Here is a 25232-nt window from a genome sequence, read left to right on the forward strand (position 1 = left end):
AAAAATTTTTTTTATGATAAAAATCAAGCAATGCATTGGAGCCTGGCTGGTGTGGATCATTGGGTTGAGCATCGACCTATGAACCAGGAGGTCACAGTTACATTCCCGGTCAGGGAACATGCCAGAGTTGCACCCTCGACCTCCAGTAGGGGGCGTGCAGGAGGCAGCCGATCAGTGATTCTCTCTTATCATTGATGTCTCTCTCTCCCTTCTCCTTTGAAATAAATAAAAAATATATTTAAAAAACAAACAAACAAACAAACAGTGAATTGGATACTGGTTTAGGCTCGAAAGAGAGGCCTCTGAACTCAGCAAACTCTGGGGTTGTGATTGGAGGATGCTGCTGCATTCAAGGAGATCCAGGTGTTTCAGGATCTCTCTGAGACCGAGACCGTGGAGAAGGGATCAGTTCGCTGGCCAGGCTGGTGACTGCCGTGGGATTTCAGAGTGTGTACACCCAGCTGGAAAAGCATTCGTAGAAATCTATTGAAGCCCGGCCAGTGTGGCTCAGTGGATAGAGCGTTGGCCCGCACACCGAAGGGTCTCGGCGCAGGTACCTGGGTTGCAGGTTTGATCCCAGGCCCTGGTCGCAGTGCGTGCAAAAAAGGCAACCAATCAATGTGTCTCTTTCACATCGATGTTTCTCTCTCACTCCCTTCTCTTCCCCCACTCTTTCCACTCTCTCTGAAAGCCATGGAAAATACCCTCAGGTGAGGATGAACAATAACAAAAAACCTATTTAAGGTGGAAACAATACCTTTGTTTTGTTATGCTATAGAAGATGTTACTTATTTAAGTCTCATAAAATTCTGTAGTACATTATTGGGAAAAAAAAAAAAATCCAAGATTCCACTCTTTTCCTAATTCTATGGCTGCGGGTATAATTCCCACGGATGCTCAAATAATTTCAAATTCACATATAGTGACCCCAAAGAGTGTGAATGTATGATCTCTCATATTCCGTAATATCTGCCACATCCCTGGCCAAAAGCTTCCAATGCCTAAATTTAAGAAAATATTGCTGAAGAACACAATGCATCTAACCAAACACTTGAAAATACTTACTTATGCACTTTTCAATATCAGCCAGCATATTTTGAATTTTTACTGAAAAGTCCAGTCGGTTGGGAGCAATCAAGAGATTGGTAGGGAATTCTAAAAACCTACAAGAGGGAAGACAATCAAATTTCAAAGGGAACCAGGAACCAGCATCAAGTCCGATTGCTTGTAATTTCAGAAATGTGCGCTACTTACGAATCATCCTCGCTTTTACTATCAAAGTCAGCCATGGCTTCTATATCTGTTAGAATCCATTGAAAGGAGGAGAAGAAAAAAATAGATTGATATTTATATCAGCTAGAGGACAAGCTGATATGTATCCGTGCTTCCCAAGCACCCTAAGAATCAACTGGAGGCAATGCCCAGCCAGCACCCACCGACCCCCAATTCTGATTAAATTGGTCTCAGATAGGGTGCGTGCTAACCAGCGTCCCAGATGCCGTCCGTTCTCATGAAAGGGGCTCCTCTGTTCCCCGTCAGTGACCAGTGCTATTAAGATTAAAAAAAAAAAAAAATGGCCGAGACTGGTTTGGCTCAGTGGATAGAGCGTCGGCTTGGGGACTGAAGGGTCCCGGGTTCGATTCCGGTCAAGGGCCTGTACCTTGGTTGCGGGCATATTCCCAGTGGGGGGTGTGCAAGAGGCAGCTGATCGATGACTCTCTCATCGATGTTTCTAACTCTCTATCTCTCTCCCTTCCTCTCTGTACAAAATCAATAAAATATATTAAAAAAAAAAAAAAAGATTAAAAAAAATGGGCCCTAACCGGTTTGGCTCAGTGGAGAGAGCATCAACCTGTGGACTGAAGGGTCCCGGGTTCGATTCCCGCCAAGGGCATGTACGTTGGTTGCGGGCACCCCCCAGGAGGGGATGTGCAGGAGGCAGCTGATCGATTCTCTCTCATCGATGTTTCTAACTCTCTATCCCTCTTTCTTCCTCTCTGTAAAAAACAAACAAACAAACAAACAAATAAATAAATAAATAATATATATTTTTAAAATACAAAGAAAAGATTTAAAAAACGGGTCATGGCGTTACTGCCCGCATCCACTACAAATGGCCCGTTACGTTTATGCCTCCTCGGAGCATCCTCCCTTCACCATTGCTGAAAATCACAGCCTGCTGAGCGATCGTCCATAAGCGACTGCCTTCTTTTCCCACCCGCGGTTTCCCGGCGGCCAGGCTGCGTCCTCCCCTCCACGCTGCACCCCTCAGCCCTCTCACCTGACAGCAGCTCCTCCAGGTGGAAAGCCGCGGGCTTCGGCTGCACCAGGAGGAGCTCGTCGCTCGAGGGTTTGACGATGCTGCCGACCTCGGTTCCGGACCCCTCCTCGTCCAGCCCGGACCTCTCGGAGCCCCGGTCCGACCCCTGGGAGCTCCCGCTCGAGGTTCTGGAGGAGTCGCTCTCGGAAGGGACTCTCAGGTGCAGGTGCACCTCAAACACCGGGGCACATTTGGTCAAGTCCTTGTCCAGCTTAATGGAATTCATAACCTAACGTGACAGGCGGGGGACGGCTCTGGTGATCATACGGGACTGAAGGATGTTCAGATAATACGGTCCTGTTACATAATCAATAATCACTTCAGTCTAACTGAGTAACCACTGTATTGCCAGATCACTGCTGTTGGCATGTTTTTAAAAAAGTAAGTAAGTAAGTAAGTTCTGAGAGATGCAAACCAAAACAACAATGCGGTACCATCTCACTCCTGTCAGAATGGCCAACATCAACAAATCAACAAACGACAAGTGTTGGCGAGGTTGCGGAGAAAAAGGAACCCTCGTGCACTGCTGGTGGGAATGCAGACTGGGGCAGCCACTGTGGAGAACAGTGTGGAGTTTCCTCAAAAAACTGAAAATGGAACCCACATATGACCCAGTAATTCCACTCCTAGGAATATATCTCAAGAAACTAGAAACACCAATCAGAAAGGATATATGCACCCCTATGTTCATAGCAGCACAATCTACGATAGCTAGACTCTGGAAACAGCCTAGGTGCCCATCAGCAGATGACTGGACCAAAAAACTATGGTACATCTACACAATGGAATACTATGCTGCCATAAAAAAGAAGGAATTCTCATCATTTGCAGCAACCTGGATAGAATTAGAGAACATCATGCTGAGTGAAATAAGCCAGTCAGTGAAAGAGAAATACCACATGACCTCAGTTATTTATGGATAATAAAGAACATTATAAATTGATGAACCAAAAGACAGATATAAAGACAGTAAAGCAACAAGCAGACTGTCAAATTACAGCGGGGAGAGGAGGGAGATCTGGGGGAGATAAGAGATCAACCGAAGGACTTGTATACATGCATATAAGTACAACCAATGGACACAAAACTCTGGGGAGGGAGGGCATGTCTGGGAGGGGGGGCAATGGTATATGTACAAAGATAATAATTTAATAAAAAGTTTTAAAAAAAAGTAAGTTGCCTAATTGGTTTGGCTTATTGGATAGAGGTGCATGTGTGTGTGCATGTGTTTGTGTGTGTGTTTTGGGTTAAGAAATTGAGCATTTAATCAGAAATCACATTTTAATTTCCAAACGTATTCATTTCACTGACTTTTCATGCATTCATTCATTAAAAAAATCTATGCTTCCATTTTCCAAAGACCACTTACCTTATCAATATCAGCTTCTGCTTGTAAGTCCGACTTTGGGACAGAAGTAGCATATAAGTTTGAAATAGTAGCAAATTCTTCATGATCGCTGGTTAACTTTCCAGTAAGAGCAATGGTGTCCTTGTATGTTCTAGATTAAGAAATGGAAAAGGGAAAACACGGTCTTTTAAATTCTTTTTATCTTTTAATACCCACAATGCATAAATAACTAGTCATCCCTCCAAAGAAATATGGCCAATAAGTATGTGAAAAATATGCTTAGCATCCCTCATCATTAGGGAAATTGTACTCAATGCCACTGGATTACATATCTAAACATGGTAAATTTTGTTATGTATATTTTACTACCTGGAAAAATTCTTATGTCTCATTTAAGTGGAGATGACTCAAATTCCAATGGAAGCTTATGGCTCCCCGAATCACCCTGGCATTTTTAAGAATAGCCTTGAACTTTGAACTAGCCTTACACACAGAATTTTCAGACTTAACAAATAAAAGTATAAAACACCCAGTAAACTGAAATTTCAAACGAACAATAATATTTAATATAGGTAATATTTGAGACATACTAAAAAATCATTACGTATCTGAATCTCAAAGTGTACTGGACAGCCCGTATTTTATATGGCAATCAGACATATGCAGAGTTTTGAAGAAATGTTGGATATTCTTAAGTTTTATGGATAGTACTAAGTAAAGTATTGCAAGATCATTGTAAAAATTGAGCACATACAGCCGAAACCGGTGTGGCTCAGTGGATAGAGCGTCGGCCTGCAGACTGAAGGGTCCCGGGTTCAGTTCCCGTCAAGGGCATGTACCTTGGTTGCAGGCACATCCCTAGTAGGGGGTGTGCAAGAGGCAGCTGATCGATGACTCTCCCTCATCGATGTTTCTCTCTATCCCTCTCTCTTCCTCTCTGTAAAAAAATCAGTAACATATATATTTTTTTAAATTGAGTATATACAATTTGCTATAAGAAGCATTTTCAAATTCTCACTTCTACTATTTCCTCTATAATGGATAATCAATGTTTGCAACACTATGGTTCCAAATTCCTTTTATCAGTAAAAAAATAAATATATGTATATGATTTACCTGATTAGGTCTTCATTCTTCTTTTCCACGGAAAGTGGCATTCTAGCAGAACTAGTAAATAATTCCAAAAGCAATGTGACCGCCGTGTTCATCAGCTGGCGGACCAGCTCCTGAAATATGTAGTCCACCAGTGTGAGAAACCTCAAGATTTTCTTTAACAAACGTCGATACACAGGCAGCTTCAGATGGGATCTGGCATCTTTAGAGAAGCTCGACTCAAAATACTCTCTGATCTCTTCCTTTTCCGCCACCTACAATTCAATAAACACACACGCGCCCTGAGACGCACATGTATTGGCACTCTGTACAACGCATGGAAAATGTCCTGAATGTGCAGCTGGTTAGTTAATTAGGCAACTAACTAGTACTGTGCATTTAGCACACGTTTTCCTCCATCGCCCATTCCCAACGTTTGCTCCAGGGATGCAATTTGAAGCGATTGCTTTCGTCAGCAGCAGGCACACGGATTCGTTGAGAGAGGATGTGATTGAAGGGTTACCTTTAAAAGCATGATTTTCATCTCTGCGATGGCTTTTCCCCGGATAGCCCCAAGTTTTTGGAATGTGCAGGAAGCTTGCTGTAACTGCTCCTCACAGAATTCATCGAGAGAGTACGTCCGAGACCTGTCCAGCTAAAGGATAATAAATGTTGAGTGGTGCAAAGCCAAAATTCTTTTGAGAGAGAGAGAGAGAGAGAGAGAGAGAGAGAGAGAGAGAGAGAGAGAGAGAGAGAGAGAGAGAGAGAGAGAGAGAGAGAGAACATTTGGCCATCTTCTCACATTACAACGAGTATATTCAATAGTTTATATACTTAACCTTTTTGAAAGAACTATTCCATATACATTAAATTAAATCATTCATCGAGCAGTTCACCCTCTCTTAGAACTGTGGAACAGGAGGATTCATAAATTTAACCTAAACCTTTCAGTTGCAACTCATTACAACTTTTGACATGCTCTCCTGAAGGGAAGATTAGCCAGTAACTATCAGTTACGTGGTAGGTTATTTATAAATAATATCGCACGTTTGGAGTTTTGCAAATAAAGAACGGGCTGCATGACAGACTTAGGGTAAGTGCGAGGGAGAAATTACTTATAAGAAATGTTAACGATTAAAATTGACTGCCCGAGGGAATAAAGATCTTTACGGTATTTTAGAACATGAGTCATCCCTAGAGATGGTTTCCTTTATGGATCTAGATATCTATATTTTTTTTATTCAAAACCCCATTTGTTCTTCCTTGTTTCTATACCCCAATGCTAGCTTATAGTAGTATACTTTCTCCTTCTTTTAAATACACTTCTTCTAGCTGATTTAAGAAAGGAAGGGAGAGGGATAGAGAGATAGAAACGTCAGTGATGAGAGAGAATCATCGATCGGCTGCCTCCTGCACGCCCCCCACTGGGGATGGAGCCCGCAACTCAGGCACGTGCCCTTGGCTGGAATGGAACCTGGGACCCTTCAGTCCGCAGGCTGCTGCTCTGTCCACTGAGCCACACCAGCCAGGGCTGCTTTTCCCCACCTTTACAAGGCAGATGCCCAACGGATTGTCTTCACATTCACCATAGCCTTGATTAAAAGCATCTTCGCAAAGTCCCTTTACGTAGAGCAAGTAGCTTTGGAACAACTCATCCGCCCAAAAGAGGTGGGAGCACAGACTGGACCTGCAGGTGAGAACATGGCCATGGCCTTGGTTACCTCTCCTGCAGAGCGAACGGAGCCGGTGCAGAGAGAACTCGGACCATCGGTCTGACACGCCTCTCGTCAGCACAGGTCACCTCCGTCACCCTGTCCTGGGGGTCATGTTTTCCCACACATCTGCCGGATGTCACCAGCGGGGGAAACTGGGCAAAGGGGACACGGGGTCCCTCCCTCTACATCATTTCTTGCAACTGCATTTCTTTTTTTCTTTTTAAATATATTTTATTGATTTTTTACAGAAAGGAAGGGAGAGGGATAGAGAGCTAAAAACATTGATGAGAGAGAAACATCAATTAGCTGCCTCCTGCACACCCTCTACCGGGGATGTGCTCACAGCCAAGGTACATGCCCTTGACCAGAATCGAACCTGGGACCCTTCAGTCCGCAGGCCGACGCTCTGTCCACTGAGCCACACCGGTTTCGGCGCAACTGCATTTCAATCAGGAGACATATGTAATATTTAAAATAATATCCAAGTAAGAAGTTTAACAGCAGCAGCAGCAGCAACGAGACTTGGGTGCCCGATAGCCTACAGCCGCGGTCGGCAAACTGCGGCTCTCGAGCCACATGCGGCTCTTTGGCCCCTTGAGGGTGGCTCTTCCACAGAATACTATGGCCCGGCAAGTCTATGTTGAAGAAGTGGCAGTAGAAGAAGTTTAAGTTTAAAAAATGTGGCTCTCCAAAGAAATGTCAACCATTGTGCTGTTGGTATTTGGCTCTGTGGACTGATGAGTTTGCCGACCACTGGCCTACAAAATAGAATGCACTGCCATCCACCTCGGATTACTTAATCACTCCTCTTTTTGAAAGTAAAATGTTAGATCACATGACCAAGAGAATCTCATCCTAGACTCTTAATAGCATTCTGATTCCCTTACAGCACAGAATGTTGAACATGTGTATACACACACATACACACACACACACACATACACACACACACACACACACACCCCTACACATTTATATACACACACACACACATTACGTTTAACATATAAAAATATTAAAATGTAGACTTAATCATACATGTTATGGTATGTGACTCTCTAATCACCGAGTGAATCTGCATCCATATCTGCTTCCATGCTACGTATTTAAAATAATGCTTCCTCTTGATATTTCTATCCAGACTTACCTGCTTCTGTCCGTCTTCATTCTTTTAACGGTCAACTTCCAAAAAACAAAGGCCTTATTCAATCTGAAAAGAAGGAGACTTCTCACAGTCTATATTCATAAGTCACAATTACATAAATCTAGTCATGGCTTAGTGAAACGAGAAAATTCCTAGCCACCTCATCCATCCTGAGTCACCACCTTCAGCAAACACTAAATCATGCCACTTTCTCCCGAACAACCAACCGCCTACAGAACAAAGTGCAAATGTAAATAAAAGTCATCATAACCCTCACAGATGCGTGATCGGATTTAGTTGCAACATTCCAATAAGCATAAAAACTATAAAAAATATATTCTTTTTCCTTGAACATTTACTGGCTCACTATTTTTTTAAAAATATATTTTATTGATTTTTTACAGAGAAGAAGGGAGAGAGAGAGAGAGCTAGAAACGTAGATGAAAGAGAAACATTGACTAGCTGCCTCTTGCACACCCCCTACAGGGGATGTGCCCGCAACCAATGTACATGCCCTTGACCGGAATTAAACCCGGGACCTTTCAGTTCGCAGACCGACACTCTACCACTGAGCCAAACTGGTTTAGGCATACTGGCTCACTATTTTTAAGAGAGACTCAGATTTCAAGAAGAGTGAAGGTTCTATTTTCAAGTGATAATGAAAAGGTACATGGATAAGAAATCACTGTACAGTGGTAAGTAAAAATGGAAGATAATGTATGCCATTTTGATAATATTTAATACTTGCACTTTCTTAAAAAGATGCATTTGCGATATTGAAAACTCAGAGAGAGGGAACTAAGTGGTTTCTCTGGTGATCACTCCTCACCCTTAGCTTCTAACAGATGAAACAGACACATCAACTATTTCTGCAATTCTCCATCAATTTCCCCAAGTGCATTCTGCAGTTGATTTTATGCCCTTGAGGGACGAATGTCACATCACAGGCTCTCTCAGACATTTCCGCCTTGAGGACACACCGTTATATAAACACGGAGGTGAGTTGGGGTCCTTATTTGCCAAAGGGAAGTCCCTTATGCAGCCGGTTAGGGCTGGTGCGGAAGCTGGAGTGGTGGCAAGAGGAGGGCCCAAGAGGCCAGCCAACCAGCCCATCAGAGTGATGCCATTGGCTGATTCTGAATCAGAGACCGAGCCATCCAAGCCTGCTCCGGGCATCCCTGCGGTGTACACACAGCATCACCAGCTCAAGTCGTTAACTCCATATTTATCTTATTTTTGTCTTAGAAATGTTACTTGTTACAGCATTAATGATAATAATAATAAAAAAAACTTTACAAAACACATTAAAAATCAAATAACACTACAAGTCTTAACCTGACTAAAACTACATTTTTTCCTGACATGAATAAAGACAATGAATGATTTTCACTGAAGCCAGATGTCACATAAAAAGATGATTCTTGTCCAGCTGGCATGGCTCAGTGGTTGAGCATCAACCTATGAACCAGGAGGTCAAGGTTCGATGCCTGGTCAGGGCACAGGCCCGGTTTGCAGACTTGATCCCTAGTTGGGGGGTGCGGTGCAGGAGTCAACTGATCCATGGTTCTCTCTCATCACTGATGTTTCTCTCTCTCTCTCTCTCCCTCTCCCTTCCTCTCGGAAGTCAGTACTGATTTCAGAGAGGAAAATTCACGCACTCAGGGGAGGAGGTCCCTCAGCCTGGCCTGTGCCCTCTCGCAGTCCGGGATCCCTCAGGAAATGTCCGTCTGGGGGGTGGGCCTAAGCTGGCAGTCAGACATCCCTCTGGCAGCCCAGGAGCCCTCAGGGTGCTACTGAGATTTCTATCCAGACCACCGCTGTGCTCGCAGCCATCAGCCCAGCTTGTGGCAGAGCAGAGCTCCCCCTGTGGAAGCACACTGACCCCCAGGGGGCAGCTCCTGTGGAGCGTCTGCCCCCTGGTGGTCGGTGCGCGTCATAGCAACCAGTAGCTCCCAGTGGTCCCATCTTTAGGGTTAATTTGCATGTTACCCTTTTAGTTATATAGGACACTATTTCATCTCCACCTGACATTTTGCATATATGTGTGTGGTTTTTTTTATCACCTCTCACCCATTATAATCTAAGTCCTTTGAGAGCTCGATAACTGTTTGGTTTGTTCAACAGCATCTGGAATAATGCCTGGTTTGTAGCAGACTCAATATTCATTTAATAAATAAATGCATCAAAAAGTAAACTAAGTCATTATGGTCCACTGAGGTTTGCTTGACTTTAAAATACCTTTTTCTTACAATATTCATCCAAAAAGATAAAATTAAGAGTTGTAATACTTAAGTGGGTAAGCTTCTTTAAAAATTATATATATCTATATATATATATATATAGACTTTCCCATTTCCTGTATAATTCCCCATAAATATGGCTTTTCTACAGCTAAACCCAAATGTCACCCAGCGAATTACTATTTCAAAAGGATCCCATGACCAATCAGTTTTCCACTTCATTCATCTCACCGAAAATTGGAAATGACCTTGAATTTTTGCAGCGAATAGAAACATCTTCTCTCTAACAGCCATTCCATCGTAGGTGAGAGTTCTACTTCCTCTACGGCACCCGTTTTGGTAACCTGCAGATAGAAAGAATGACGTGACTTTCTTTCTTTTTTATATATATATACTTTATTGATTTTTTACAGAGAGGAAGGGAGAGGGAGAGAGAGTTAGAAACATCAATGAGAGAGAATCATCGATCAGCTGCCTCCTGCACACCCCCTACTGGGGATGTGCCCTCAGCCAAGGTCCATGCCCTTGACCGGAATCAAACCTGGGACCCTTCAGTCTGCAGGCTGATGCTCTACCCACTGAGCCACACCGGTTTCGGCCGTGACTTTGTTTCTTTAAAACATATGAACGGTATCTTCAAGGAATGACGGGAGCCTGTATTTGGCTTAGAGCCACGTGTCTTTATCATTAAGCTTTCTCTCTCTCTCTGACCCCCACACCACCTCATCTACAGCCTAAATGATTTTTCTTTCGTCCTGTATTACCTTTGAGACAAAGGACGCAGTCACCGTCCAGAATTCCTTGGAATGCCTTGCTCTGTGGGCAGAGACCACCTGAAGGTCGTATGGGTTGTAGGAGGTGTGAGGGTGTCTCCGAGCGAGGCAATAAACAAATTCGCCATCATCTTCTAGAGTTCTCTGAGGTAGAAAAAAAAAAAAAAAAAAAAAAAAAAAAAGCTTTTTTAATTAACTCGACCAGAGCAAGCAGTCAAATGCCTGGCAAATTGCTCAGTAAATTGAGACGTCAATACAGATTAAAAAATCACATTGAGAGAAAAGCGAACTTCAAATTGTGTCTAATCAGAGTTCAACAAGATCCATCTTGATTTAATGCATTTAATTTTCGTTCTTATACCTAATGTGGTGATAAAACATTCATGAACATTGATCTGTATGCTTACTCATGCATGCTTATTTTTTAAAATATATATATATATATATTTTTATTGATTTATGAGAGGAAAGGAGAGGGAGAGAGAGATAGGAACATCAGTGATGAGAGAGAATCATTGATCGGCTGCCTCCTGCATGCCCCCTGCTGGGGATGGAGCCCACAACCCGGGCATGTGCCCTTGACCAGAATCAAACCTGGGACCCTTGAGTCCGCAGGCCGATGCTCTATCCACTGAGCCACACCAGCCAGGGCCATGCATGCTTATTAACCCAAAGAACTCACACCTTTGCTATGTATGCTGCACTTCCAGTAAACCTGCCAACACCAGAAGCCTTTTGAGCATATTAAGTTTATCCTCATGGTTTAGTATAACTAGCAGCTAATATTTGCCAAGCAATAAATAAATAACGAGTAACAACTGTGCTGCATACGTATCTTGACAGCCACAGAGTTCCTAACGTCTCAACTTTAGTCTCTTAAATGGATCTTTTGAATCTCACTACACAGATGCATAAATTAATATGCTGGGAAGTTTGGTGATTGGAGAAAAGTCGGTAGCAGAGGGAGGCAAAGCAGGCATTGATCCGCAATGCTGACCCCGAGCCCACGTTCTGGGCTGCTGCCCTGTACTCTCGTGGCTCTCCCTGAGGGTCTGAGAAATCACACATGCCCCACTGAGAACATGTTTAGGTCAAATTTATTTACTTTAGCTTTAAAGCTTCTAACTTTTTTTAAAAAATATATTTTTTATTGATTTTGTACAGAGAGGAAGAAAGAGGGATAAAGAGTCAGAAACATCGAAAAAGAGAATCATCGATCAGCTGCCTCCTGGACAACGCCCACTGGGGATGTGCCCGCAACCAAGGTACATGGCCTTGATCGGAATCGAACCTGGGACCCTTCAGTTCACAGGCTCTATCCACTTAGCCAAACCTGTTTCGGCCAATCACTGTAATTTTGAATTTTGCATCCAGTTTTACACTAGGATTTCTTTCTAAATCACAAAAAGCTGATCAGCATGAACGTTAGGAGAGCATTCCAATTTCAGGCAGATGTCTGACCTGTTCCTCACTCTTTAAATAAGCAAAAGGAAGTGATGTCAAACACTTTTCACAAGCATTCACCGTGAAACGAGATTATAACTTGATATTAATAATGATTCTAATTCTACATAATAAAGGCATCGTATGCAAATTGTCCCTTCAACCATGAGTTGTCCGGGAGTTTGACCAGGGGGCAGGGGCGGCGGAGGGAAGGGTGGGAGGCCCAGGCTGGCAGCTGGCAGCAGCTAGGAACCCTGCCAGTGCACGGATTTCATGCACTGGGCCTCTAGTGTAGTATAATGAATGACATAAAGATTGAGACACCTGCCGAAACCGGTGTGGCTCGGTGGATAGAGCGTCAGTCTGCGGACTGAAAGGTCCCAGGTTCGATTCCGGTCAAGGGCATGTCCCTTGGTTGCGGGCACATCCCCAGTAGGAGGTGTGCAGGAGGCAGCTGGTCAATGTTTCTCTCCCATCGACGTTTCTAGCTCTCTATCCCTCTCCCTTCCTCTCTGTGGAAAATCAATAAAATATATTTTTTTTAAAAAAGATTGAGACACAGTTTCCAACATTAACCTTTATAACAGTGCAAAGCTGAATAAAACCATACCTTTAGACGCTTCTTCTGAACGGCCGTTCTGGCGTCACTGTGATCCAGTTTATAGCTCGGTAACTTTGTCGGCCAACCCAGCTTGCTTCTCAGCCTGACGATGTGTCTAACCACATCATCATCCTCCGGTTCTGGTTCGGAATATTAAAACGAGATCCAATGCCAGGGTGAGAATGGGCATCACTTAAGGGTACGTACACTCTTCTAAATTTTTCTACGTGAGGGGGAAAAAAAATGTAGTGGGAAACCTATCCTGAGAGTGTACACCGACTACCGAATGGGAGGAGAAAACGTAGCTTAGAATTCGGTTTTAACGGAAGCTGGAAAGAAGCGGTAATATTTTTTCCGTTTGAGGAAGAGGTCACCAAAGACCTAACGACACAGGCGGCTGGGAAGAAGAGAGACACCAGCTCAGACGCACTGTCAGAAGGAGCCTCCTCACCGAGGCCTGAGCAGGGCGGGGGCCGAGGGGTCGGAAGAGAAGGGATGGCTACGTCGGAGGCAACTCATCTCCCAAGAACGTTCATCCCGCTGACACCTTTCAGACCAAATCTTTCTTTTCTTTTTTCTTTTTTTTTTTTAATATAGTTTATTGTTGTTGTTTTTTTTTTTTTTTTTTACAGAGAGGAAGAGAGAGGGATAGAGAGAAACATCAATGAGAGAGAATCATTGATCAGCCGCCTCCTGCACACCCCCTACTGGGGATATGCCTGCAACCGAGGTACATGCCCCTGACCGGAATCGAACCCGGGACCCTTCAGTCCGCAGGCCGACGCTCTAGCCCACATGTGTCAAACACAAGGCCCGCGGGCCAAATCCGTCCCGCCAGGCCTTGCAATGTGGCCCGCACCGCGCTGTCATCACTGCGCTCCGCTGCGTTTCCGTCACAATGACAGTTTATGACTGTCCAGTAAACCATTCGGCCCGCGATTTAGGCTGGATTTTAGATTTTGGCCCCTTCTCTGATTGAGTTCGACACCCCTACTCTAGCCACTGAGCCACACCGGTTTCGGCCCAAATCTCTCCTGATCTCCTCGCAGCTGACGATGCTCTCAAGCGACCACGCGTAAAATGCAATAAGACCGTTTCTTCTAAAAGCGCGACGCGATGTAAGCACACAGAAGCGCGGCGTCGTTTGAAAAGGTATCGATCCTTCCGAACAAGCTCGGACAGTCACACCACGTACCTGTCCTGTCGTAGGACACGAGCCTCTTCTCCTTAGCCTTCAGGTAAGTACACGTTTGAACCTTTTTCCCCGTGGGCTTCTCTTTCTGCTTCTGGGGAACTGGTTTTGGAGCCACAACTTGCTGAGTTCTTTCTGGAAGGTAATCTGAGAATAAAACCATCATTAGCCGAAACCGGTGTGGCTCAGTGGATAGAGCGTCGGCCTGCGGACTGAAGGGTCCCGGGTTCGATTCCCGTCAAGGGCATGTGTGTTGGTTGCGGGCACATCCCTGGTGGGAGGGGTGTGCAGGAGGCAGCTGATCGATGATTGATTCTCTCTCCTCGATGTTTCTAACTCTCTATCCCTCTCCCTTCCTCTCTGTAAAAAAATCAATAAAAGATATATATAGATATATATATAGATATATATATATATTTTTTTTTTTTTAAACCATTATTGACTGAATAGCTACATAGTAATTCCACATACCAAGCAATACAGTTGATCGTTATATCATTACCGGGATTTTACATAAGCTCCGAGTCAAAACACCTGGGTTCCAAGGTCAGTTATGAGCTTTGCCCCTGTTCTGCTATCTATTCTGTCAGTTATCCGTCTGTTTTGCTGTCCTCGCCTTGGAGATAAGGGTTGTTACAGTAAAAGCCTCATAGGATGAGGTAAATATGTGTAAAGCGTGTAAAGCGCTCGGTTAAGCGCTTTCTGAGGTTTAAATGCGGGTGTTTGATTTGATGATGACAAAAACGTGGATCCTCATTACAGAATACACAACCAAACGCTTTTGTTAACTGTCACTTGATAGCTGAGCCCAGAAAATGTTCAGATATAAGTTCAGAAAAATTACAGCGGGCCTGTTTCTCACTCCTCCATGGCTTACCTGATTGGTGGATTGAAAAAAAAAAAAAAAAAATATATATATATATATATATATATATATATATATATATATATATACACACACACATTTTATTGATTTTTCACAGAGAGGAAGGGAGAGGGATAGAGAGCTAGAAACATCGATGAGAGAGGTACATCGATCAGCTGCCTCCTGCACACCCCTCACCGGGGATGTGCCCGCAACCAAGGTACATGCCCTTGAACGGAATCGAACCTGGGAACCCCTCAGGTCCGCAGACCGACGCTCTATCCACTGAGCCACACCGGTTCTGGCTGATTGGTGGATTGTTGAACACGAAGAATGGGGGAGTTATTGACAACAGGGCTTCTGAAAAGCAAATACGTTTTTCTCCCCAATGGTTTAACAGATGTTTATGTAGTGCAAGGCACTGAGCTACAAACAAGCAGGTGGTAAGACACAGAAATTACAAGCAAACCAAAATGAGTACAAAGGAAACAGTAAGTTCTCTTTCAGCCAATTTTTCCAGTTTTGGGGGGAGGGGCCAGTGGGGGTGAGAGGGCAGAAAGGTGGCAACAGCCAGAAGGTACTGGGACTTAGAATGTTGGCCTCACAGGGGGGGAAATATATGATATTCGTGAAAGAGTGACGTGAACTGTAAATTGCTCTAGGAATGTCACGTGTTCTTGGTGGTGGCAGTGGTCCCGCTGTTATTTTTAATATTTTGACCAGTATTTAGATTATGTTCCCTTTATTTAAAAAAAAAAAGAAAAGAAATGTTTTTATTTTTATTTTTAGAAATAGAGGGAGAGGGAGAGAGAAATATCAATAAGAATCACAGATCTCCAGCCTCTTGCACGCCCCCTTCTGGGCACCGAGCCTACAACGCAGGCATGTGCCCTGACCAGGAATCAAACCGTGACCTTTTGATTCTTGGGGCAACACAACCAGCTGGGCAATTATGTCCCCTTTATATTTAAAGATATTGCTGATTGCTAGGACTAAAGAAAGAGTATTTCAATGTGTTTCCCTTGTTACTTTGACTCAATGCTATAAAAGTCCTCTTCATTCCCATTACGGAAAAGATAAGTCAACATGCCTGGATGGTAATCATCTTGATAAACTTCTGTTTTTTCTGGCTTCAAGGTTTCCGTATACGGTCTGTATTTCGATATTTCGTCTTCTGTCGTTTGAGCTGGTTGATTCTGCGAGGGTGTGACCCTTTGGTAATTCTGATCTTCGAACTTAACAAATCTTCTAGACAAGAAAAAGAAAATGCTGTGTTTAATGTCCTCTATACTAGGGGTGTCGAACTCAATCAGAGAAGGGGCCAAAATCTAAAATCCAGCCTAAATCGCGGGCCGAATGGTTTACTGAACAGTCATAAACTGTCATTGTGATGGAAACGCAGCGGAGTGCAGTGATGACAGCGCGGTGCGCGCCACATTGCAAGGCCTGGCGGGACGGATTTGGCCCGCAGGCCTTGAGTTTGACACATGTGCTCTATACCTTAAAAGCGTAAGTCTTTATTCTGTACTTGACAACAGGACATCTATCATTTCCAGACACTGTTGACAGGTGCTTTGATAAGCAGATCTGAAATCAGGGGAGTCTATTCAAATGCTAAACAGGTGTTAGTGATGCTATCATCAGATTTCAAAAGCTGGAAGGCACTTAAGAATCCTCCTTCTTCAGCCTACATGATGTGTGTTGCTTAGAAAATATCTCCTTATTCCACGGTAACTGCAAAATTCTCTTATACTTTTCCTAACAGTTTTAAAGTTTAGCCCTTCACAGGTCTTATAACTCATAAGTTCTTAAGTCCATGATTTTTATTATGGTGACGGTCGGGTAATTTTCACCTTTTCTTTGAGTGCTTTTCGCCCTCCCCCTGCATAAAGAGTCAGTTGTAAACCACTTGAAATGACAAACTGTAATCCAAACAGCGCAACCTGGTAAGAATTCCAGGCACTGCCAGTCAGACAACTTACACTGCTCAAGCTTAGCTTGAAGTCTATAGTTAAAAAAAAAAAAAATTATTGAATTCTTATATGATACATTTAAAAATTTCAAAAGAGATTCATCTAACCTTAAATAATCATATGACTTATTTTTAAAATTTTCATTTAAAAATATTTTTATTGATATCAGAGAGGAAGGGAGGGAAGGGGAGAGGGTGAGAGAGAGAGAGAGAGAGAGAGAAATATCAGTGGTCGGCTACCTCCTGCTGCCAATCCTTACCAACCCCCCCAATGGGGATGTACCTGCAACCAAGGTCCATGCCCTTGGCCAGAATCGAACCTGGGACCCCTGAGTCCACAGGCTGACACTCCATCCACTGAGCCACACTGGTCAGGGCTCCCTCTATTTTCTTAAAGCAGATTGTTAGCTCATTAACTTTGCAGCCTTTCTCATTTTATAATATACGTTTTTATGGCTATACATTTCTCTCTAAACACTAAAATGGCTTTTTCACACAGTTTTTCATGAGGTAAGTAAAGGTCCCTCTTTTTTTCTTTCTTTTACTATATTTTCAGTTCTAAGTTTTTCTAATTTCCTTCCATCCATGAGTTATAAAAATACGTTATTTTTACAGATAGGATGTTTCATCCCCAAAGCTATGGGAGTTTTCTACGCACCCTCTTTCTAACGGATTTCTGATTTCTCCATCTGCTCTGAACTGCCATTTTCTTAATTAAAAAAAAACAAACACATTTTATTGATTTTTTTTACAGAGAGGAAGAGAGAAGGATAGAGAGTTAGAAACATCGATAAGAAAGGAACATAGATCAGCTGCCTCCCACACACCCCCTACTGGGGATGTGCCCGCAACCAAGGTCCCTGCCTTTGACCGGAATAGAACCTGGGACCTTTCAGTCCACAGGCCGACACTCTATCCACTGAGCCACACTGGCCAGGGCGCTGAACTGCCATTTTCTACCCATATCCATACCCAGAACCAACAGCCTTTGGCCTCTCTGGGATTTCTCAAATGTTGGTCAGTCTCTCCCACCCATCAACCTCTCTCTCTCCTTCTTGGCATGTCAGGGGGGGGCTAAGGAGCCACAGCCGTGTTCATCTGCCTCTCTCCTTGGGTCCCGCCCTCCAGGAGAGAGTAAGGATTTCTAAACGCCAATCCTTACCAACCCTCATATGACCTTCATATGTGACCTTCACATTATTTTCCACCGGCAGACTGACTTCCTGCTAGATAAATAGTGTTAACATTTTAACAGAGTTACATATTTTACCTTGACTTTATGTTTCTTTGCTCCTCCGCATGTTGACATAGTGTTGTCAAATCAGTGGGTATATAGGACGCCATGTTTTTGTCCCCGAATAAGACTATGAAGTAGTAAGTAGGCTATAAAAGAAATACTTTTTATTTTTATTTTTTAAATACATTTTATTGATTTTCTTACAGAGAGGAAGGGAGAGAGATAGAGAGCCAGAAACATCAGTGAGAGAGAAACATTGATCAGCTGTCTCCTGCACACACACCCCCCCCCCCCACTGGGGATGTGCCCGCAACCAAGGCACACGCCCCCAACCAGAATCGAACCCGGGACCCTTCAGTCCGCAGGCCGACGCTCTATCCATTGAGCCAAACTGGTTTCAGCAAGAAATGCTTTTTAATGTAAAAGATGACTTCACAGCTATGACTACAGGAATTCAAAACTGCCCGTGCAACCTTACCCAGGTGTTTCCCAGTGGTTAGAGCATCAGCCTGCACACTGAGGGGCCACGGGTTCGATTTCTGGTCAAGGGCATGTACCGGGGTTGCAGGTGTGATCCCTGGCCCCATGCTAGGATCATGTGTGGAAAGCAACCAATAGATGTGTGTCTCTCTCACATCAATGTCTCAATGTCTCCCTCCCTCCCTCCCTCCCTCCCTCTCTCCTCAGTGAGGTCTCCACTTTCTGTCCCTGGTTTTCCTGATCTCTCCATCTATTCTCCAGTTGATTAGTCGGGGTGGTTTTTCTATATTTTAGTTGTAATTCCAGTTTGGTCCTGGGAGCGTGTCAGGGTAGCAACCATTTATTCCGCCACCATATATATTTTTTTTCAATTTATAAGTCGTTTATGCTGTTCACATTATGCAAAATTTCAGTATCATCCACAACGTTAGTACAGTAACTGAAACAGAAAGGAAAATACTAAGGGGATGAGGAAGGTTCAGAATGTGGCCTGACAAGTTTCTGAGGGTCCTCTCCTTTAGACTGCAAATAATGTCAGTTTCTTGTGTTTAGGAGAGTAGACCACCCAGGATTCACGTATTATTCACATGCCTTCTCCAATGTGTGATTTAAAAAAAAAAAAAAGAGTGAATTTAATGGTGATTAACTGAAATGGAAACCAATTTAACTATAATGAAGGATCTCTTTATCTGTTATACCACAAACAGCCAGTTACCTCCATCTGTCTTAAAAATTTATTTCAAATGTCAAGGCACAATTAACTATACCTTATTCATTCCCTCAAAAAGCAAAAAATATATATATATATACGTACCATTCAGCGTACAAAAGTTACACATTGAAAGTGCATACGTATCTCTCTCTCTCTTAATTGGCCCACTCACTGAATTTACATTTGGTCATCCTAACTTTTAACATGTACAGAATTCTTCATATCAATGTCGGCCACTAATCCACCACCATTTTTAATGTTTCCACTCCTGGGCCTTTACGGAAGAAACCCGAAAACACTAATTCGCACTCCTGTGTTTGCGGCAGCGTTGTTTGCAGCAGCCAGGATTTGGAAGCAGCCCACGTGCCCATCCGTGGGCGAGTGGATCGGAAAGCCGTGGTGCCGTGGAATACTGCTCACCCACAAGGGGGGAATCTTATCTTTTGCGACAGCCCGGGTGGACCTGCGGTGTATTACGCTAAGTGAGACACGACAGGCAGAGAAAGACAAGCTCCACGATTTCACTTACGTGTGGAATAATGAACCAAACAAAGTAGCGAACAACAAGAAAAATATGCCCGTAGAGGAAACAATAACACGCACATTTTTAGAAACCCAGAAGAGCATTAAATGCATCCAGTACTTTAAAGACTGGAAACAAAACAAAACGAGTGCTCAGTAAAGAAGCTAGAACCTGAACAAGCTCGAAGGAGGAGAAATGATTATAACAGAAGACAATAATAAAGACCAATCAAACTAACAGCCGGTGAAGGAAAACAAGAAACGGCACTCAAACGGCTCTCCCTTAATCCCAATTAAGAGGGAGACACGGGCCCACAGACCTTCCCAGGTGAACGTCATCAAAGATGCCGAAAACAGAAGACCCTCCCACAGACGTTCCGAAATCAGGAGGAAAAGCTTCTGAACTCACTTGTGGAGACTAAAGCGTCAGTGCTTTCCAAACCAGACGTACATGCACCCCAAAAAATTCACAGACTGTAACGCTTCCGAACATACATGCAAATGTCTCAAATAAAACATGAGTAAATCAAACCCAACAATGTGTGTTGATATGTGTGTGTGTGAAATATCTATCTATCTATCTATCTATCATCTATCCATCCATCCATCTATCGGTCGTTTGATAAGAGTTTACCCCGTGAAGGCTGGTTCCATATCTATGGATGTTATTAATGTAATTCTCTGTGTGAACTTACATGTTACGTCTGTCCACGTTCAATCTCACATACCCATCCATATCTGCGCGGTGTAAACATACACTGTGTGTGCATATATGACACAGTAAACGGTGGCCACGTTTTTCTCCGAGTCCATTACACACTCGTGACTTGGGGGAGACACCCCTCCCCCCGAAACTCCCCTTCATCTAGAAGAGAGCTCCCTCACCTGACCAAGAGGAGACTTCACTTGGGGGTGACCGTGTATTATAGAATGGTACCCCTGAAAGCTATAGACTATTATTAACCGAGGCCACCCCCAATAAATGCAATAAAAAGGTAAAAAAAAAAATGGGGGGGGGGGAGACACTATTCCTGCCCTAGGAAGGGAAGCCCTTTGGGGGAGGGGCATTTGTCGGAGGCATGTGGGGGGCACAGAGGGAGCCCCACGAATGCCCGCCGTCTGGGGGCTGCAGGGGGGGGGGAGGGTGAGAGGTGCGCCCACCTGTCCCTCCGGGCCCCCCGCCGCCCAGGGCGCTGGGCCCACGGACACGAAGGGCGGGTGTCCCAGGGGGTCCCCGTTGCCCTTACCTGCTCCGGCCCCGCCTGGGGCCCAGCGGCCAAGGTCAAGGTGAAGCCTGCACGGGCTGGGGGAGGGGGGCTCCAGGCGAAGGCGACCCCGAGGGAGGGACAGCGCGGAGGGCCAACCCCTTGGGCTGCAGCGGTTGCTGGCCCGCGGCCCCTGAAAAGGATGCTGGGAGGCGGGGCGGGGCGGGGCAGGGCGGGCGCAGGTGAGCTGGACCAGGTGCCTGCGCGGCTGCGCTCCCTGCAGTGCCCACGCGGGGGCGCTCATGTGCCCGCGGGCGGCCGGTCCGCCGCCTGCACCAGCTGCCCAGGCTCCCGGCCACCTGCGTGCCCACTGTGTGGCCTAAAGGGGCAGGGGCGAGGTCGTGGGCAGGTGATTCTGGGAACCCTCCATCCCTCTCCCCTCCTCTCTGTACAAAAACAATAAAATATATTTTAAAAAATAAATAAAAAGGATTGTCTTTTTTTTTCTTTTCTCCTCTCTGGATTGGCCTGTTTTTTTTCTCCCTTGGGCCGGTTAGCTTTTTTTAAATTTATTCAATTTTTTAAAATATTTTTTTTATTGATTTTTTTTTTTTTTACAGCGAGGAAGAGCTGCCTCCTGCACATCCCCCACTGGGATGGAGCCCACAACCCGGGCACATGTTCCTGACCAGAATCGAACCTGGGACCCTTGAGTCCATAGGCCGACGCTCTGTCCACCGAGCCACACCGGCCGGGGCCTCCACAGGTTTTCAATGTTACAATCTTAGATGATACATGGACTCAAGTCTGTGTGGGGAATAAGGCCAAGTTAGAAAGTGGACACTTGCACACCTCACTACCCGGGACCCTTCAGTCCGCAAGGCGACGCTCTATTCACTGAGCCACACCAGCGAGGCCAGTAGAGGGATTTTATTTTTTTATTTTTAAAATATGTTTTATTTGATTTTTTTTTTTTTTGCGAGAGAAAGAGAGAGGGATAGAGAGTTAGAAACATCGATGAGAGAGAAACATCGATCAGCTGCCTCCTGCAAAACCCCCTACTGGGGATGTGCCCACAACCAAGGTCCATGCCCTTGACCGGAATCGAACCTGGGATCCTTTCCGTCTCCAGGCTGATGCTCTCTCCACTGAGCCACACTGGTTTCCGGCGAGTCAGAGGGATTTTAATTTCAGGCTTTTCCCTTCATCAGCAGCCTCACTTGCAGAGCGCCTGTCAGCCCCAGAGCAGGACACTGACGACAATAATGAGGGCCGAGGGCTGACGACGCACTTGCCAACCTCAGCAGCTGGTCACGCACTAGGCGTGGGGCCTGGCGAGAATCGCCCGGCCCTGGGACGAGAATGCCTGGGGTCTGGTTTCCGGTGTTCTGTCGCAGTCTGTGTGAGACCGCATCCCAGGCCTGTGCCCTGACCGGGAATCGAACCGTGATCTCCTGGTTCCTAGGTCGATGCTCAAACACTGAGCCACACCAGCTGGGTGATAATTTTATTTTCTCATGATACTTCAAGATTGTTTAGGAACAAGAAGCTTGTCTCAGCGACCTTATTCCCTTTTCTCTTTAAAGCCTCACAGCCCTCTGCCAGGATGTCAGGGGAGCTAAAAACCCACTCCGTAATACCTCACACGCCAAAGCCCCCCGGCTGTTTGTTGACTGACTGAGTGAGCACTCCCCGTCTCAGAAATGATCTTATTGGTCTCCAGCCCTCCACTCAACAGCTCGGTGAGTGAGGAGAATGCACCAGACACAGGGGGAAAAAATATAAACAATGAAATGAGACGCAAACACAGCGGAGTGGGAGGAAGTGCTTGGTGTGTAAGCGATTTCTCTACTTTTCGTGGGGAAATCAGACTCCTTATCCTCTCATTCAATCAGTGTATGTGTGTGTGTGTGGGGGGGGGTATGTGTTTGAAATGCACATTTTCCATCGGCTTTCCCTCTAGGATTTTTACTCCTGTCACCTTTCAAAAGCTCCCTGCTTCTTCCGTAGCTGTAAGGCAAGCCATAAGATGGCAACATTTAATATTAAAAAACACACACATGGCTGAAACCGGTGTGGCTCAGTGGATAGAGTGTCGGTCTGCGTACTGCAAGGCCCCAGGTTCAATTCTGGTCAAGGGCATGTGCCTTGGTTGTGGGCACATTCCCAGTGGGAGGTGTGCAGGAGGCAGCTGATCGATGTTTCTCATCGATGTTTCTAGCTCTCTGTCCCTCTCCCTTCCTCTCTGTAAAAAAATCAATAAAATAAAAAATAAACACACACACATACACACACAACCACCATAGCATTCACTTACACTGATGAGAGAAAATCATTCTGAGAGAAAACCTCCTAGAGAGCGTTCAAGGCCGTTAGCTGCTGTCTGCACACGGCAAACATCGATTTCTGCTAACGGTGGCAATGAAGGCCGAGGGGTAGTGGCTGCTTACGCTGGCATGTATGCTCATTAATGTTCCTGCCCTGCTTCATTCCCCCTCCGGTTCAGCAGGCTGTCCCCACACCTGAGACAGAGCAGCGCCTGGACGACTCTTGTTGGAGCCGAGGCCCCCGGACGTACCGATACCCGTGACCTCGGCGCCCCTGGGTGGCCTTTATAAGCTCCAGGTTTCGCCCATCAGCGGAGGATGGGCGTAGTTCCTATGTCAGGAAAGACCCACCTGCCCGGAGCCCCCCCAGTCCCTCGTCGGTACGGCGGGGGTACGCACAGCTGCTTTGGGGGATCCTGGTGCCAGCGGGGGAGATCCTGGCCACCGCCACGCAGCTCGGTGCCCGCAAGCCGCACCCACGGGCTCTGCCCTCACTCCCACCCTCTCGGCCAGCTTCCCCGGGGATTGGAAAGTGGCTCAATAGTCTCAGGGGGAAAGGGGTGTCTGTGGGGAGGGGCGGGGGGTACGGGAAGAGATTGGACAAAAATCATACACCTATGGATGAGGACAGCAGGGGGCGCGCCGGCAGGGCCCAGCATTCACGGGGCTCCTGGGAAGAGGCCCCCCACAGGCAGCCAGTGAGCCTGGCACCCCAACCAGGCGTTTCTGCACAGCCTCTACGTTAAACCCCTCTCCTCCAAACATTGATGTTCCCACCCAAGCTTCCATCGGACCCTCGGCTGTCTTGCCGGCACTCAGACGGGACGGAACGGACACGGGTTTGAATGTCTTTTATTTTTTTGTCAATCCTCACCCGAGGACATTTTCCCCATTGATTTTTGAGAGAGAATGGAAGGGAGGAGGAGGAGGAGGAGAGAGAGAAGAGAGAGAGAAAGAGAGAGAGAGAGAGAGAGAGAGAGAGAGAGAGAGAGAGAGAGAGAGAGAGGAGAGAGAGAGAGAAACATCAATGTGAGAGAGACACATCGATTGGCTGCCTCCTGCACATGCCCCCAGATTGGGCCCGAGAACTGAGCCTGCAACCCAGGTACGTGCCCTTGACTGGAATTGAACCCAGGACCCTTCCGTCTGCAGGCCGCCGCTCTAACCACAGAGCCAAACCCATCAGGGGAGACATGGGGTTTTTAAAGCCAGACAACGTAGCTTCAGAGGCAGGTCTGTGACTGCTGTGTGACTAACGGTAAGTGGCTGGCCCTCTCTGGGCTAAAGCTGCCTCCCTTAGAAAAAAAATAACAATATCAACTTCTTAAGCTCAGAGGAGGGAGGAGGCGTGAGAGCAGAGTGTACGGTGGTAAGCGCGGTGTGACTGCGAATTGCTGTGATTTGCCGCTAAGAGAAATTGCGAATTTAACACTCCGTCACGGTAAACAGACTCTCTCGGGAAGTGGGTATCTCTGTGTTCTTCTTCTTTGTAATAAACCTGGATTTCCGTCAGAGCGGGCCCTGTGTCCTGAAGGCAAAAGTCTGCACTTTGTTTCCTGTCGAATTTTGAGAAGCAAAATGAAACCCTTCTTAAAACCCTGCTCTTCCTTGCCTGCTGGTACCCAGCCCCAGGGAGGCGTGTCCAGCCGGGGCGAGGCTTACACGGGACAGCCGGGTGGGCAGACACTCCAGTTGTCCCTGCACTTTAACACACGTCTTCACACGCGTGTCCCACAGACGCCGATCCTGAGCCTGCGTCACGGGCGCAGGCGGGAGCTGGGAGCATGCACAATGGCCCGTGTGTCAAACAGGAGGAGAGAGGGGAAGAGGGGGGAATAAGATTTAAAAAAAAGTCACTGCACCCAATCTGAGCATCCTATGCGTCTCAGCCTTCATGTCACTGATACCCTCCCTCCTGCGTCAGCTCCTCCTCAAAACGGGGAGCACCCTCGGGTTAAGCAGGATGAAGGACGCGGCATCCTAACGGGAAGCTGTCATTATGCCGTCTCCTTTCGGAGCGGCCCTGGGACCCTGGGGGTTCCTT

At 45.7% G+C, this 25232-nt stretch overlaps 1 protein-coding gene across 1 annotated transcript in view; it reads right to left on the reverse strand.

Annotated features, from left to right (window-relative positions):
- Positions 1 to 20392, reverse strand: part of DNAH14 (dynein axonemal heavy chain 14) — a 111907-nt gene extending 91515 nt beyond the window's left edge. The window contains exons 1-14 of the mRNA XM_036453372.2: positions 20352 to 20392; positions 15824 to 15981; positions 13872 to 14015; positions 12686 to 12816; positions 10624 to 10776; positions 10091 to 10203; positions 7623 to 7685; positions 6306 to 6447; positions 5284 to 5415; positions 4785 to 5035; positions 3690 to 3819; positions 2282 to 2549; positions 1255 to 1300; positions 1066 to 1163 (exon numbers count right to left, since the gene is read on the reverse strand). Of these exons, the coding sequence (XP_036309265.1) occupies positions 1066 to 1163; positions 1255 to 1300; positions 2282 to 2549; positions 3690 to 3819; positions 4785 to 5035; positions 5284 to 5415; positions 6306 to 6447; positions 7623 to 7685; positions 10091 to 10203; positions 10624 to 10776; positions 12686 to 12816; positions 13872 to 14015; positions 15824 to 15981; positions 20352 to 20392 (1870 nt within the window). The remainder of the gene's footprint in view (positions 1 to 1065; positions 1164 to 1254; positions 1301 to 2281; positions 2550 to 3689; positions 3820 to 4784; positions 5036 to 5283; positions 5416 to 6305; positions 6448 to 7622; positions 7686 to 10090; positions 10204 to 10623; positions 10777 to 12685; positions 12817 to 13871; positions 14016 to 15823; positions 15982 to 20351) is intronic.
- Positions 20393 to 25232: the final 4840 nt, after the last annotated feature.

The sequence above is a fragment of the Pipistrellus kuhlii genome, unplaced genomic scaffold (assembly GCF_014108245.1).
Source record: "Pipistrellus kuhlii isolate mPipKuh1 unplaced genomic scaffold, mPipKuh1.p scaffold_m20_p_25, whole genome shotgun sequence".
NCBI lineage: Eukaryota > Metazoa > Chordata > Mammalia > Chiroptera > Vespertilionidae > Pipistrellus > Pipistrellus kuhlii.